The sequence below is a fragment of the Zeus faber genome (assembly GCF_960531495.2).
Source record: "Zeus faber genome assembly, chromosome: 21".
NCBI lineage: Eukaryota > Metazoa > Chordata > Actinopteri > Zeiformes > Zeidae > Zeus > Zeus faber.
In genome coordinates, this window is record NC_137208.1 from 3,633,010 (window position 1) to 3,646,655 (window position 13,646).

General features: G+C 40.0%; 1 protein-coding gene and 2 gene segments (V, D, J or C); 2 read left to right on the forward strand and 1 right to left on the reverse strand.

Annotated features, from left to right (window-relative positions):
* Positions 1–860: 860 nt before the first annotated feature.
* On the forward strand, positions 861–1,351 carry LOC307246406 (Ig kappa chain V-III region PC 7175-like). The segment is given in 2 exons: positions 861–909; positions 1,017–1,351.
* A 1,013-nt stretch (positions 1,352–2,364) lies between these two features.
* LOC307246407 (Ig kappa-b4 chain C region-like) lies at positions 2,365–6,422 on the reverse strand. The segment is given in 3 exons: positions 6,396–6,422; positions 3,064–3,125; positions 2,365–2,708 (listed from the first exon to the last, which is right to left on the reverse strand).
* Positions 6,423–8,045: 1,623 nt separating this feature from the next.
* The window catches only part of cog5 (component of oligomeric golgi complex 5), a 63,998-nt gene continuing 58,397 nt past the window's right edge, over positions 8,046–13,646 (forward strand). Inside the window, 5 exon segments of the mRNA XM_080022796.1 lie at positions 8,046–8,098; positions 10,479–10,618; positions 10,938–10,995; positions 12,452–12,506; positions 13,382–13,451. Coding sequence (XP_079878922.1) covers positions 8,053–8,098; positions 10,479–10,618; positions 10,938–10,995; positions 12,452–12,506; positions 13,382–13,451 — 369 coding nt within the window. The 5' untranslated portion in view covers positions 8,046–8,052.

Below are 13,646 nucleotides of genomic sequence, written 5' to 3' on the forward strand. Positions count from 1 at the left end.
TGAAAACGTCCCCTAACTCCATCTAACTCTGCCTAACTCTGCCATATTCCACCTAGCTCTGGCTTACTGTGTTTGTCTACTTATTTTTTGTTACACATTTACCTGCCATTAAAAAACAATATGTATCTGGATGTTTTATCTGGATAAGGAATACACATGTTAATACAATCCGTACAGATTTTCTGTAACATTGGTTAGAAAGGAATCCGTCCATGGGTTGAAAACGTCCCCTAACTCCAGTTTACTCCGCCTAACTCTGCCTTATTCCACCTAGCTCTGGCTTACTGTGTTTGTAATGGAAAAGTTTCGACTCGTTGGATGAACGATCCGCTCATTGTCCAGAAAACGTATCTGGACACAGATCCACCTTCATGCAGGTGTCACAGGGGCCTTGCCTTGGCCTGGATGGAGCCAAAACAGCTGATTTGAGGGTGGACAGACCAGTTAATAACCCTTTTTATGGCAAAGCAATGTAAGACTTTCTGACACTAATGTGAGTTTCCTGCTTTTAAAAAGACGTGGGTGGAAAAATGACAAACCAATCTTTTAAATTATGATTTAAATATTGAATAATAATAATATTGTCTGGAAGCAAAAGTTGAAATGTTCTTTTAATCTTCTGATAAAACAATCACCAACATTTGCAGTTTCCGTGAGGTGTCATTGCAACACGTTGAACCTGAAAAAGTTCCAAATTGTGCAGTTTGCAGTTTTCTTCCTCACAGCCACCGCCTCAGAGGAGCAGTCAAAACACGTTGATTTGCATGTGAACGCCTCGCTGCCCCCCGAGGCCTTTAAATAAGAGCCGGTGACTCTGAATCTCGGTTCTAGACGGAATCGACCCATCGAGCTGAGCAGCCATGAGCTTCACGTCCATCGTCTGCTTGGTGCTGTCCCTCTGGCTCCACGGTAAGAGCAAAACAAATCTGACTCTGAAGCCCATGAATTGAATCTTTCAATGAAGTGTAACAACAAAATGGGTCTTATGGCTCTTTTTTGGATCCATTTCCTTGCAGGGTCTTATGGGCAGTTCGTGTTGACCCAGACGCCGAAGAGCAAGTTTGTATCTCCGGGTGAGTCGGTCAGCATCAGGTGTCAGGTCAGCAGTGACGTATACCGAGATTCATACGGAGATTATCTGCACTGGTACCTCCAGACCCCCGGGGAGCCCCCAAAACTCCTGGTATATATCACAACAAAACTTCATTCCGGCGTCCCGGCTCGATTCAGCGGGAGCGGATCCGGGAAGGATTTCACGCTGACCATCAACGACGTCCAGCCAGAAGATTCTGGAGATATCTACTGCCAGAGTCTCCACTACCCCCAGAGCGTCTGGACATGGACACGGTGATACAGGCTCGTACAAAAACCTCCCCTGGCGTCACACACCAGCGCTCACATTCAGGGATTTAACGACACAGCGGCTAAGAAACCAAGGTATTTCATTTATTTTGGAATTATTGATCAATAATATTTATTTTGTTCTTTATTGTGAAAATCATTGTTTTATTCAAACATTCAGCTTTATTTATTTTATGTGAGATATTATGTTGTTGTTTAGCACAAACCTTAATGCCTCCGATATTTAAGGATCACTTGTAATGAATAATAATAATAATTATTCTTCTTATTAAATACATAAATAAATAGTTTTTTATAAAATAAAATTGTTAAAAATAAATATTTCTTAAAATTTGATTATTAGTTCTTTTTATTTATTAATTATATTTATCCAAAATGTTTCTCAAATGCTCCTGTTTTTTCAGACAACGGCCTCACGACTTAATATTCAAAATATTGAGGGTTTTCAACCATTATTTTCACTTTTACAATATTTTGCCATTTTTGGAAATGGGCAGTACTTCAGAGCCCACTAAAGGAGTTGTGAGTGGAAGAATAGTGGCGCGTTGGTAAAGTTGATGAAAGTATGAATAACAAGGCGGTGTGTGCAGCCGGGCATCATGGTCAAATAAGCCCCTTCAGAGTGACATCTCCTCACTTAGCACTAAACTATTTACTGATATTCAGCTTCAACTGGACATATCTGCATTCATTCCTTCAAGTCCTCCATCACCACCAGCCGGCCTTAGCATTAGCATGTGGGTGGAGCGAGACGAGGGAAAAGGTCAAACCAAGCGGTCGTTATTCAGAAATAACCCACAACCGACCTGGCTGCTCTGGACCAATCAGAAGGGAGTATTCCACAGAGCCACCTGTAATATCACCAAATAAAACCAGTTGAATTCAAGGAGGAGATCTTTATTGTCTTTATTGTCTGAAATCTAGTGGGTTAGGGCTCGGCCTATGTAGGGATCAATACACAAGTGGAAGTAGTCGCCATAGCAACAGGTGGTGGTGGTGGTCTCAGCAGTCTTGGCGGCTGAGGCTCTGGGTGACGGGGGTCTGGGAGCCCCGCTGGGCCCGGCAGGTCACCCGCTCCGCCGCCGCCCACTCCCGGTCGCTGAGGGTCAGGGTGCTGGTCCAGCGGTACAGGTTGCCCTCGCCCCCCTGCGGTGTCCCGGGGGTCGCGGCGCTGGAAGCTCCGCCCAACGCGGTGGTGGTGCCGCTGCTGTCGTCCAGCGTCCAGCTCAGCTTCCAGTCGGAGGGGAAGCCGGCGTCCGCCAGGCAGGTCAGCGTGGCGGACCCCGCCACTGAGGCCAGCTTCTCTGAGGAGGGGGGCAGGACGGTCAGGGTGGGCGGGCGTTCACCTGGAAACACAGAGAAAGACAGGATGGAGGGAGGGATGGATAAATGAAATTGCAGCAAAATAGGCAATAATAATAAGAATAAAGTTATAAGAATAAAAATTAGACAAAATAAAAGGAGAATATGCAATAAATCTAAAAATAGCAGCAAATATGGCAGCACACAATAAAGATAAATATGAAGTAGTCTAATATTAACCAACCTAGAGTTCATCCATCATGTCATTTTTGTGTATTTGGTCTGAGCTAAAGTTATCATTAAAAAATCTATGGATACATTTAAAATTTTTAAATAAATATGTAATAAAACAATAATAAGAAAAAAAAGACTTAATTCCAGCATTTAAAGGGAACTTACTTCCGACGTCCAGTCGGGTGCCGCTGCCGAACGTCCCACAGTGAAACATCCTCATTCAGCAGCTGCACAAAAACCTCATCACACTCATTCAAACACATTTTAAAGATGAGAACAAACACTGTGCATCCTCCCGTACAGCTCTACTTGTATAGATGCATGTACAGATGGAGATGGACAGCTGCTACACTTTGATTTCATGAAATATTTAGTGAAAATACAGTCGTGTGTGAGTGACCAGAGACATGTTCATAAAGTGTTGTGTTCAAAAAGAGGAACAACAAAAGAAAAAACTGAAAAATCTGTTAAATTTGTTTCATTTCTGCTTTATGCCTCTTTTTCTTATTCTATGTGACGTTGTGTTTTCATTGTTTTCATCTTGATATGAAGGGTATGAGCATAGGCTGTAAAGGCGGTGGTCTAGGGCACCAATCACCACTGGGGGCACCAAGCCAAGAAGAGGAAATACATATATACATATATATTTTGCAATACAAAATATAAAGATGTTAACTTTTATGTTTTAAGATAAATACAGTTTTTGGCCGCCCCAAATTGGAAAACACACAAGGTACAGAACGTAGTACAGTGTGTGTGTTCTGGTTGTGCAGGGTTCCTCCCCTCGCTGAAGCGGCTGCTCAGCACGCCATCCTACTTCCTGCTGCTCTGCGGGAGCGTCCTGAACTTCAACTCCTTCATGGGCCTCCTCGCCTACAAAGACAAGTACACGGAGCAGCAGTTTGGGCGGTCTGAGTCCAGAGCAAACTTCCTTGTGGGTAAAGACACAAAGTCCAGATGCACCAACACCGTGTGAAACAGGGCACCGTCATTAGAGAGCAGCCATATCTCCAATACTACAACCTGACACCAAGGGACAAAAGATAACGTGGTTTTCAGCCCAAAAGTGTTAGATGTCTACACTATAAAAAATGATGATATGAATAAAAATTTTATTTTTTATTTCAAGTGGCTCAGATGGAAAAAAAATATCCCACTCAAATGTAAGGGATTCAGTTTATTCCTTATCTGGAGCTTTTAGATTTAAACTCAGAACCTTTATTCTCAAATCCACTTGACCCTGGAGGGTTTTCATAAAAATCAGCTGGCGGTAGGAGCAGAGCATCAGCCTGCAGGTGGATGACATTGTGACTTGTTTTTCTAAACAGTCACCATCATATCAAGAGAGGCCACTGAAGATGATCTCAGAGAAGCTCCGCCCAGCAGGACTCTGTGGTGTGACGGCTCCAGACGCTGCCGTCACGGGTTCCAGTCCTGACCTTTCCATCCCAGTCACTGCTGAGGTTCCTTTAATCGGATGAGTGGAGGAGACAAAGGCACCTGGAAAGACTCAGCGGCTCAAAGAGATGAGCTGCTGGACCAGTAGCTGGGGCTGGTTGTTTTTTTTGCCGAGTTGGTTTTTGGAATCCGGGCACCGGGGACGTCTTTAAAAGCTCCTGTAGAGCAGGGCTGAGTGTGAAGGGGACCTGGTGGCATGATGCTGCTGTTAACACAGACCCTGGATATGGCTGCAGACATGAGGTGGCCGGTTCAACTCCCTCTCAGTCTCAGTAGCTGGATCAACCGAATACAATCCCTCTGGGAGTGTGTTCCCTGACATAACGCTGTACAGGGGTTTGATTTTGAAACTCTCTCTTTTACCATCAACATGACACTGACATGTTAACACATCTTACCACCTTATAACCGCCACGATTATAAGAAGGCAAACCTTGTACAGGGTTACAAAATAACTCGGTATCATCTGTCAGAACCTCTAATGCCTCTGCACAAATAAGCAGAGGCTCGGTTGATCACATTTACACAACTGTCGAACAACATTAAGAGTTTGTTTGGCATTGTTAAGTCTGGATTTGAACCTATGATCCAGACCTCACACTGAGCTAAACCTTCTGTTGTCCTCAATCAACATTTGTTGTTAGGTTTCAGGTTTCAGTCAAATGAGAATATCTATTTTACAATTTGGAAGCAGCTTTTTGGTAACAGATGAAGTAAGACAAAGACGCAGTGCGGACACAAAAGAAAAGGTTGGTTCCTCCTATGGTTCTTGGAACTTCCTTCAGTGCCAAAACGTGTTCTTTAACCATAATAGTTTCTGGGGTTTTGTAAAACGCAGCACGAGTTGTAGTTTTCCGAGTTTCCTATAAACGCAGCACCGGCTCAAGCTGTCTGTCTCGATGTCTTACTCACAAGTGGCTGAAGCTGAATGAGTTCCAAGAGACAAAGCTTGGACTTGTATAACTACGGATGATGATGTCACAAAGCTGCTCGCTCCACAAACTAATGAAATTACGACAACTTTTCGCTAACTTCAAGACGTCCGAAACGTCACAGTTCCAACAAGACCTTAACCTGCAGGCTGGACACCTAATAGTAATAATAATAATGATGATAATTATACTACTACTACTAATAATAATGATGATGTTAATAGTAGTAGTAGTAGTAATAATAACAGTAATAATTATAGTCGTTATAATACCAGTAAGAATAAGAATAATATTAATATTAATATTAATAATATTAATAATAATAATAATAATAATAATAAAGGCCATCTCGGAATCTGTGAATTCCTGCAGAGTTGTGCAACCAGTTGCTGTTTGGCCCCCAACAGCAACAGAGAATGTTTGCAGCTTGTGTCAGCGTTTTTTTTGTTTTACATTCACTTTGAATATTCCAGGGAAGTTGTTGTTCTAATTAAAGGGAAACAATTCTGTTCATCACATTCAGTTCAGCCGTGGTCAGGGGACTAGTGGTACCAGTATATAGTTGGTGCCTTGCTCAAGGGCACCTGTAAAATCACTGTTGAAAGAGGGTTTATCCTTGAATGAAATCCACATACTGTCACTGAGTTGAAGCGATAGCGTCTGTGGTCACTGTGTGGAAAGCTGCGTTCACAACATGATGTTTCGCTGATGGATCATTGACATTCGCCCCCAAATCTGTCTCTATCACCATGAAGAAAACATTACTTCTAAAAGTTTCAGGACCTTTCTTCACTTGCACAGCAGCAGTTTCACTCCTATATGTGTGTTTGTGATTCTCATTAAAAAAGAGGAAGTAAAACCATGTTTTACGTGTAAAATCAATTCATTGATTTACAATCATCGACCTGGGATTATTGACGTGGGTTGTTCGACAGCGCCACCTGGTGGACAACATCATAAATGATCATTAACGAACCATTTGTCGCAACAGACAAACAGTGCGACGCGAATATTTCAATAATTCAACAATGAATTTACATCTACAACAGTATATGAAATAATCGGGACAAAACATCAGCCACATGGAATATTATTAAGTGATCTTACTTTGGCCAGAGAGGTGCATAAATAAACAAACCACTTGTTGCTTCAACGACGGACAAAATAAAATAAATCGATTTTTGAAAGTAGCTCCAACTGTCGGTTCATTCTAGAGTCAAAGCTTTTATATTAGTCATATATAATATTTAATAGAAAATAAAAATCGAAAACAAGTAAAAACAATTAAAGAATAGAAATATTGCATTTTTTTGTTCATATCAACATTTATTTGGAGAAAAGAAAATCTAAATTTAAATTCTCCATTAATGTGTTTAACGTGGAAGCAGGTAGTACTACAAGTATTACATCTAATATAATATGAATTATTTTCTCCATTGACTACAAATCATCTCCCAGAAAACTGAAATTAAAATATTAGTGTCTGATTGACAGGTGAGGTGATCAGAGGGTTGAGGTTGGGGAGTAGGATAGTAGGACTTCTCCGCCAGATTCGCCGTCGGCCCACACGCCTTGGACAGTAGCTGAGGCTTTTCCGCGGTGAAGGAGGGGCACAAGTGGGCAGCCACCGATTCCTCCAGGGGGCGCATAGCCAGGTATCCCAACTCTGGCACGGTCCGCAGGGTTGACCCCTGGCCGAACGCCTGGATAGGGGAGCGCGTCTTCTGAGGAGCACCCCGGGACGACCTTGCCTCCTCGGAGGGGACGCGGGCGGGCGGGGAGGCCCATAACCCTAACCCTAACCCTAACCCTCTGTGAAATAAGCCCCAGACATCATGGAGGGAGCGGGGAATCCTCCAGCTTCGCAGCCAACAAAATCATTCCTTAATTTTCTCCTCCTTCATTTCCGAAAAGAGGGCTTGCTTCCAACAGCGGAGAGCTGAATAAGCAAAGAGGAAGTATGACAAGCGGTGACCCAGTATAGTAAGAGTCAGAACTCCAGTTGGAAATGAAGTACACACCCAGGGGTACAATATTACACAAAGAACTGATGTTTGTTTTACAAATAGTTCTCAGTTTTATAGCATTTTTGCTCATACAATTAGAATCATATCTACATTAAAAAAAACAACTATAATATACAGTATATATATATATATATATATATATTGCTGTGCCGTAATGTTGTATACTGTACTATATATCTCAACACACACTACCTCACTTTATTCACATGCCACTTTACTGCACATATCTGCATATACATAATAGTCTGTTGCTCTTATTTCTAGATTGTATTCAAGATTCAAGATTCAAGAGGTTTATTCGTCACATACATTTCCATACTTTCATACATATATGCAGTGAAATGTCGGTGAAATGTATTACCACTTAGTATGTTACCTTTTTACGCTTATTTTATTCTATTTACTAACAATGACGTTTTAGGAATCAGTCAGTTCAGTTAATTCGTTAGCTATTGTGTTATTACTTGTGCATAATTTCTGGCTGCGTTGCAATGACATTTCACTATATGTATGCTGGTATGTCTATGTATGTGATAAATAAACATCTTGAAATCTTGATATGTATGTATATATTCTGTTTTTAATGTTTAAATGTACTCATACAATTCAATACATTTGCACACGTTACAATTTAAAAAAGGACTTAGTTCCTAAAACAAACGCAGACGACGACGCATAATAACGCCAGTTCGACCGTCGCACTAAATATACGTCACACCGATGACGTCGACGTCAAAATGGAAGCCGCCGGAGAAGCTTCCACGAACCCACTTCTGGAAGACGGTGAGTTGACCCTAACAAACAATGTGGTTAGTGGTTTTCAAGGTTCCCCCCACGCAAACCGAGTTAACCCGGGGACAACGAAAGAAAGCTGTGCGTTCAAAGTAGGAGTCCAACACTGACCGGGAGAGGCGGACCCCGCCACCAAACGGAGCAATCATATGGATTCGATAGACACTTTACTCGTAACCTGAAGGGAGTTTGCAGTAAACAACAACAACAACAACAACAATAAAAAAGCTGTATGAAATAAACCCCAACATTTTACGTTTAGTTTTTAAACAAGCTAGTTAGGAATTCAGACTTCAATACCGTATTCAGGGTCCCCCCCCCAGTACTACCAGTATTACCAGTATTATACTGATTTTATTGTAAATACAAAATGGCTCAAAAAGTTAAAAAAATATATATATGAATTTAAAAAAAAAATGTAAATGATTCAAAAAGGAATTAGTAGTAGAACTTGATGCTGGCACAGAAACACCGAGATGAACCAGACCCTCGGTAAACGCTATGAACTTAAGCTGTGTGTCAACATATAAGATGTAAACATTTTACAACTAAGAATTCACTTGATTCCTGTTGCATTGCACTAACTTGGGTTTTTTACTTTTTAATTTTACTTAACCCCTTTTTGGTTAAATACAGGACTTACAAATATTGATTGGACACCAATAGAAGATAAGAAGATGTGTGAATCACATCACATGGCTTTGACCCTGCCTACACTCTTTCTTTGTGTATATCCATTGTATAGTTGCAATTTTTTTCCAATGCACTTAAAAAAAAACCGTATGGAGTTTATTTCTACTGAAACGGTCAAAGTGTATTGGGAATAATCTCAAATGCATCCCTGTCATTTTCTTCCAGTAACGGTTCGTTGCGTTTACTAAATGGTGCAGTGTGTAGAATTTACAGAACAGACTTGGCAGAAATGGAATATAATGTTCAAAAGTATGTTTATTTTGTGTATAATCCCATGAAAATAAGAATAGTTGTGTTTGCGTTTCTTCAGAGTGAACCGTTTCTATCCACATAGGGAGCGGGTAGGCTGCCATGTTGCGCCTTCATGTTTCTACAGTCGCCCAGAATGGACAAACCAAACGCTGGCTCTCGAGGGGGACTTTCATAGTTTTTTGTCTTTCTTGTGGCAGCCAAAGGCCACCGTAGCTTCTCCTGCGTCATTGGAAAGGGAGGGGGGTTCAGTGTGCCGCGATCTGCAACCTCACCGCTAGATGCCGCTTGATTCTACACACTGCACCTTTAAGAATATACAGCATCCCTACATTTGTCAAGTAGTATGTTATTAGGAAAATATGGACAGACAGTGTAATTTTTCTGTAGGTTTGAGCTCTGAAATGGTCCCGTTTACGAGTCTCATAACTTTAAAAGAACCATAGAGCTCAATTGAATGATCAATCTGCAGTTGGTATCTTTAACATGCAATAACATTTAGATTTCCCTCAAATCTTCTGAAATATACAGTATGTATACAGCGTTAATGACTATTAATCATTTATAATTGGAATTTATACCCATACCAATCCCTAATCCTGTTCATACCATGGTGTTTGTATATTCTGTATATTTTTTATATATTTGACTATTTCTGTTTTGTATTTTTTGTGTATATTTGGATTTTTTCCTTTATATTATGTTATTATTAGTATGGTTGTTATTATTATTATTATTATTATTATTATTAATAATAATAATAATAATATTAATAATAATTATACATTTACATTTTTTCATGAACATTTTTGTTTATTGTGTTTTTTTTTTATGCTAATCCTCTGTAGAAAAGCACCAATCCTCACCATGACAAATTCCTCGCACATGTAAATGCATCTGGCGTAATAAACTAATTTCTGATTCTGATTCTGTTGCATGTCAGCCAAGTAGGGATGCACCGATTGTGAAATTCTGGGCCAATACCAATGTTTGAAATAACAATTTGGCCGATAGCCGATGGTGGGTTCCCATGAACGCAGCATCACTTCCTGCTTGGAGCGCTGTGGAGAGCCGTGTCCTCGTCTTCTAAAATCCATGGCGGATGGCGTCATTCTCTTGGGCGGATTAAGAAATAAAAAAATGCTAAAATGGGTCGCCAAATATACTTTGGCTGCCGTTAACATACCTGGGTGGCTCCGCCCAAGTCTATGTGTGTGAAACACTGGACGGATTGCCACTGCCATCAGTGAATGTCATCTTATTTGCCGATGGCGGTCAACAAGACAAATATCGGCCAATGCGATGTACGGCCGATAAATGGGTGCATCCCTACAGCCAAGTGCTATGGCTCGGGCGTGTCCCGCACAGTGTTTTGTTGTTGTTGTTGTTGTTGCTTTTTGACGTGTTCCTCCCTGCTGTGCCCTTGCAGAATGCTATGCTGATTTCCTGGCGGAGAGCTTTGACGTGAAGACGTACGCGGCGCAGGCCATCCACCATGCGCTCATCGCGGAGCAGCTGGCCAAGCTGGCGCAGGGCATCAGCCAGCTGGACAAGGAACTCCACAGCCAGGTACGCAAGCCCACGTGAAGAAAAATACAGAAAGTACTAAATAAAACACTATATATATCTATATATATATATATAGATATATATAGATATATATATACACACACACACACACACTGTCTCTCTGTCTGTCTGTCTGTCTGTCTGTCTGTCTGTCTGTCTGTCACTCAAGAACCATAATGCATTTCTTTAAACTTATTATAATGTGCTTATGATGTGATTATAATGTTAATAAACAACATTTTAAATGTGGGAAGCTTACAATTGTATTTATTCATTTATTTTTTAATAGAGATTATATAATATCAATTCCAACTTCCAGGTGGTGGCCAGGCATGAAGACCTGTTGGCCCAAGCCACTGGGATAGAGTCACTGGAAGGTAAAGTAACTTCACAATTACTTTCACTAAAGTCCGCTTCACTTACCAGGTCCTTGAGGTGCTTGAAGTGCTTGAATTTCGTCCTCAGAAATTCAAGTACGGATATACTTTGAAAATAATGTGCTGAAGTTCTTGAAAACGCCTTGAAAAAACTCAATCAACATTGAAAATGTGATATTGACCCAGAAGTCTTAACGTAATAACAAAAAAAAATCAGAATTTTTCCAGCCATCACGGTTGGAAATATCTACTTATAATAGTAGATGACAATGAGATTAATAATACATGTATTATATTAATTAATTAATCAATTAATATTACATATTATATATATAATACATACAGTATTCTAATGAAAATAATAGACAATGAGACTAAGTTTAAATTCTGTTTTAATGAACATAAGTCACATTGAAAATTGATTACATTTGTTTTGCTTGAGGTCCTTGAAAATGAAAACATTAAAGTACTTGAAAGTCCTTGAATTTCCTTTTGTAATGCCAGAATGAACCCTGACTGACATAGATGATCATTCGAAAGACATAGGCAACAGCAGACACACATCAGAAAAACAAAGTAATAAAAGATAGAATGCATTTGATAATATACAAAAAATAGTAAGGAAAAATAAATGTCAATGAATAATAAAGCTGACAACAAACCAGTAAAACCTCTGTCCTTACAATCCAAAGTCAAACACTCGTTCCTTCCGTCCACTGAAGGTCCCACTAATGGCCACCAGAGGGGACCAGTGTGCTCTGAAGCGCTGTTATGACCCAAAGCTCTTTCCACGTTAATAGATAGATGTAGATGAAAAAAACATTTAGATAAATAGATACTTTATTATTCAGATAAATACTTTATTCATCTCCGGAGGGGAATTGCAGTGTTACAGCAGCACGCCTGTTAAAAACTAGTTTACAAAGTAATAAAAACTGGTATACGTTTGGCAATATACCGAAAAATATTTTAAATTATTTCCATCATTGTGATGATGGAAACAATCTAAATCTGTGTATCTGTAAATCTGTGTATATCTTAAGTCTTGTGTTGGACTTCAAATGAAATATGTTAACATACACAGTGTGTATGTGTGTGTGTGTGTGTGTGTGTGTGTGTGTGTGTGTGTGTGTGTGTGTGTGTGTTGTTTATGTATACATGTTGAAAACATATATGTAAAAAAAACTAAAATAAAAATACTACAACATCTTCAACCAAAACAAGAAAACTCCACATGTTCATCTGTACAAAACCCCCAAACGCTGTGGTGTTCAGTACATCTCAGGCCAATTCTAAAGCAGGTTCAGTCTAAGAATTATTCAAATGATTTGTGAAAGGCTGCCATATTTTACAGAGCTTGCTTTCATTCCCTTCTCCTCACTGAGGACTACATTATTATTATTATTATTATTTCTTTAATAACTTTGAATTAACTTTTCCAATTTCTGTTGCTCAGGTGTCCTCCAGATGATGCAGACGAGGATCCACGCCATGCAAGGCACTGTCGACAGGTGAGCCCCTCAACCCGCTCATTAAAAATACGAAAATCAGAAACCCGATTGAGGCCATAAAAGAAAAAAAATCAATAAATGAATGTGCAAGCATCGATATTTCGTGTGAGAAGCAGGATCGTCTTCCTTCCCTGCACGTTTGTTTTGTTTGGAGAGACAGGGAACGGGACGCACCGTGGACTGAAGGTCGCTCCCTCTCCATTCTACCAGTCCACAGTGGGACAGACCCTTCGTTGGCTCTCAGATGTTCCTTTGCTACAAGTAGAAACTTAGAGAGATAAATAGATTTCAAATGAAAACGCAGGGAAACCGGCCCCGGGACCGTCGCAGCGCTGTCTGAAGGCGTAGGCGGGGTTGGGTGGGGGCTGGGGCTCCACTCCCAATTCTCTCAGTTAGACTAATGCCTAATCCTGACCTTAAATGGTGGGTGCACCTTAATCATATGCTAGTGCACCTAAATGAAAAAGTTAGTCTGGAGCCCTGTATTAATGTAAAGCACTTTGAGTTGCATGTTATGTATTCAGATTCATTCCAAACAGGTTATTATTATTATTATTATTATTATTATTATTATTATTATTATTATTATTATTATGCTGATTATGATTATTATTCAATGGCCTATTAGTGTAACACACTCTGAGTTGCATGTCTTGTATAAAATAAGCTATATAAATAAAGGTTATTAATATTACTATTATTGTTATTATTAAAATTACTATTTGATTTGTATAAAGTACTTGGAGTTGCATGCTGTCTATTAAAGGTGCTATAATAAAAATGATTGTTATAAATGCTATTAATGTTATTATTATTATTATTATTATTATTATTATAAAGCATTCCCTCTCCGTTTTGGTTTCCTCCACGCACAGGATGAGGACGAAGATCGTTGACCCCTACAACAAGATTGTGGCCAGGACGACGCAGCTTGCCAGGCTGCAGGTTAGTAACACACACACACACACACACACACACACACACACACACACACACACACACACACACACACACCTCTGCCTTCTTGTTGTCCTTCATACCCTCTGAGCTTCTCCTCCTTTCGTCTCTCCGTCCCGAGTCTTCAGACAGCCATATTGATTTATTTAGTAATTTAATGTTGTTTCTTAAATTGTTATTATT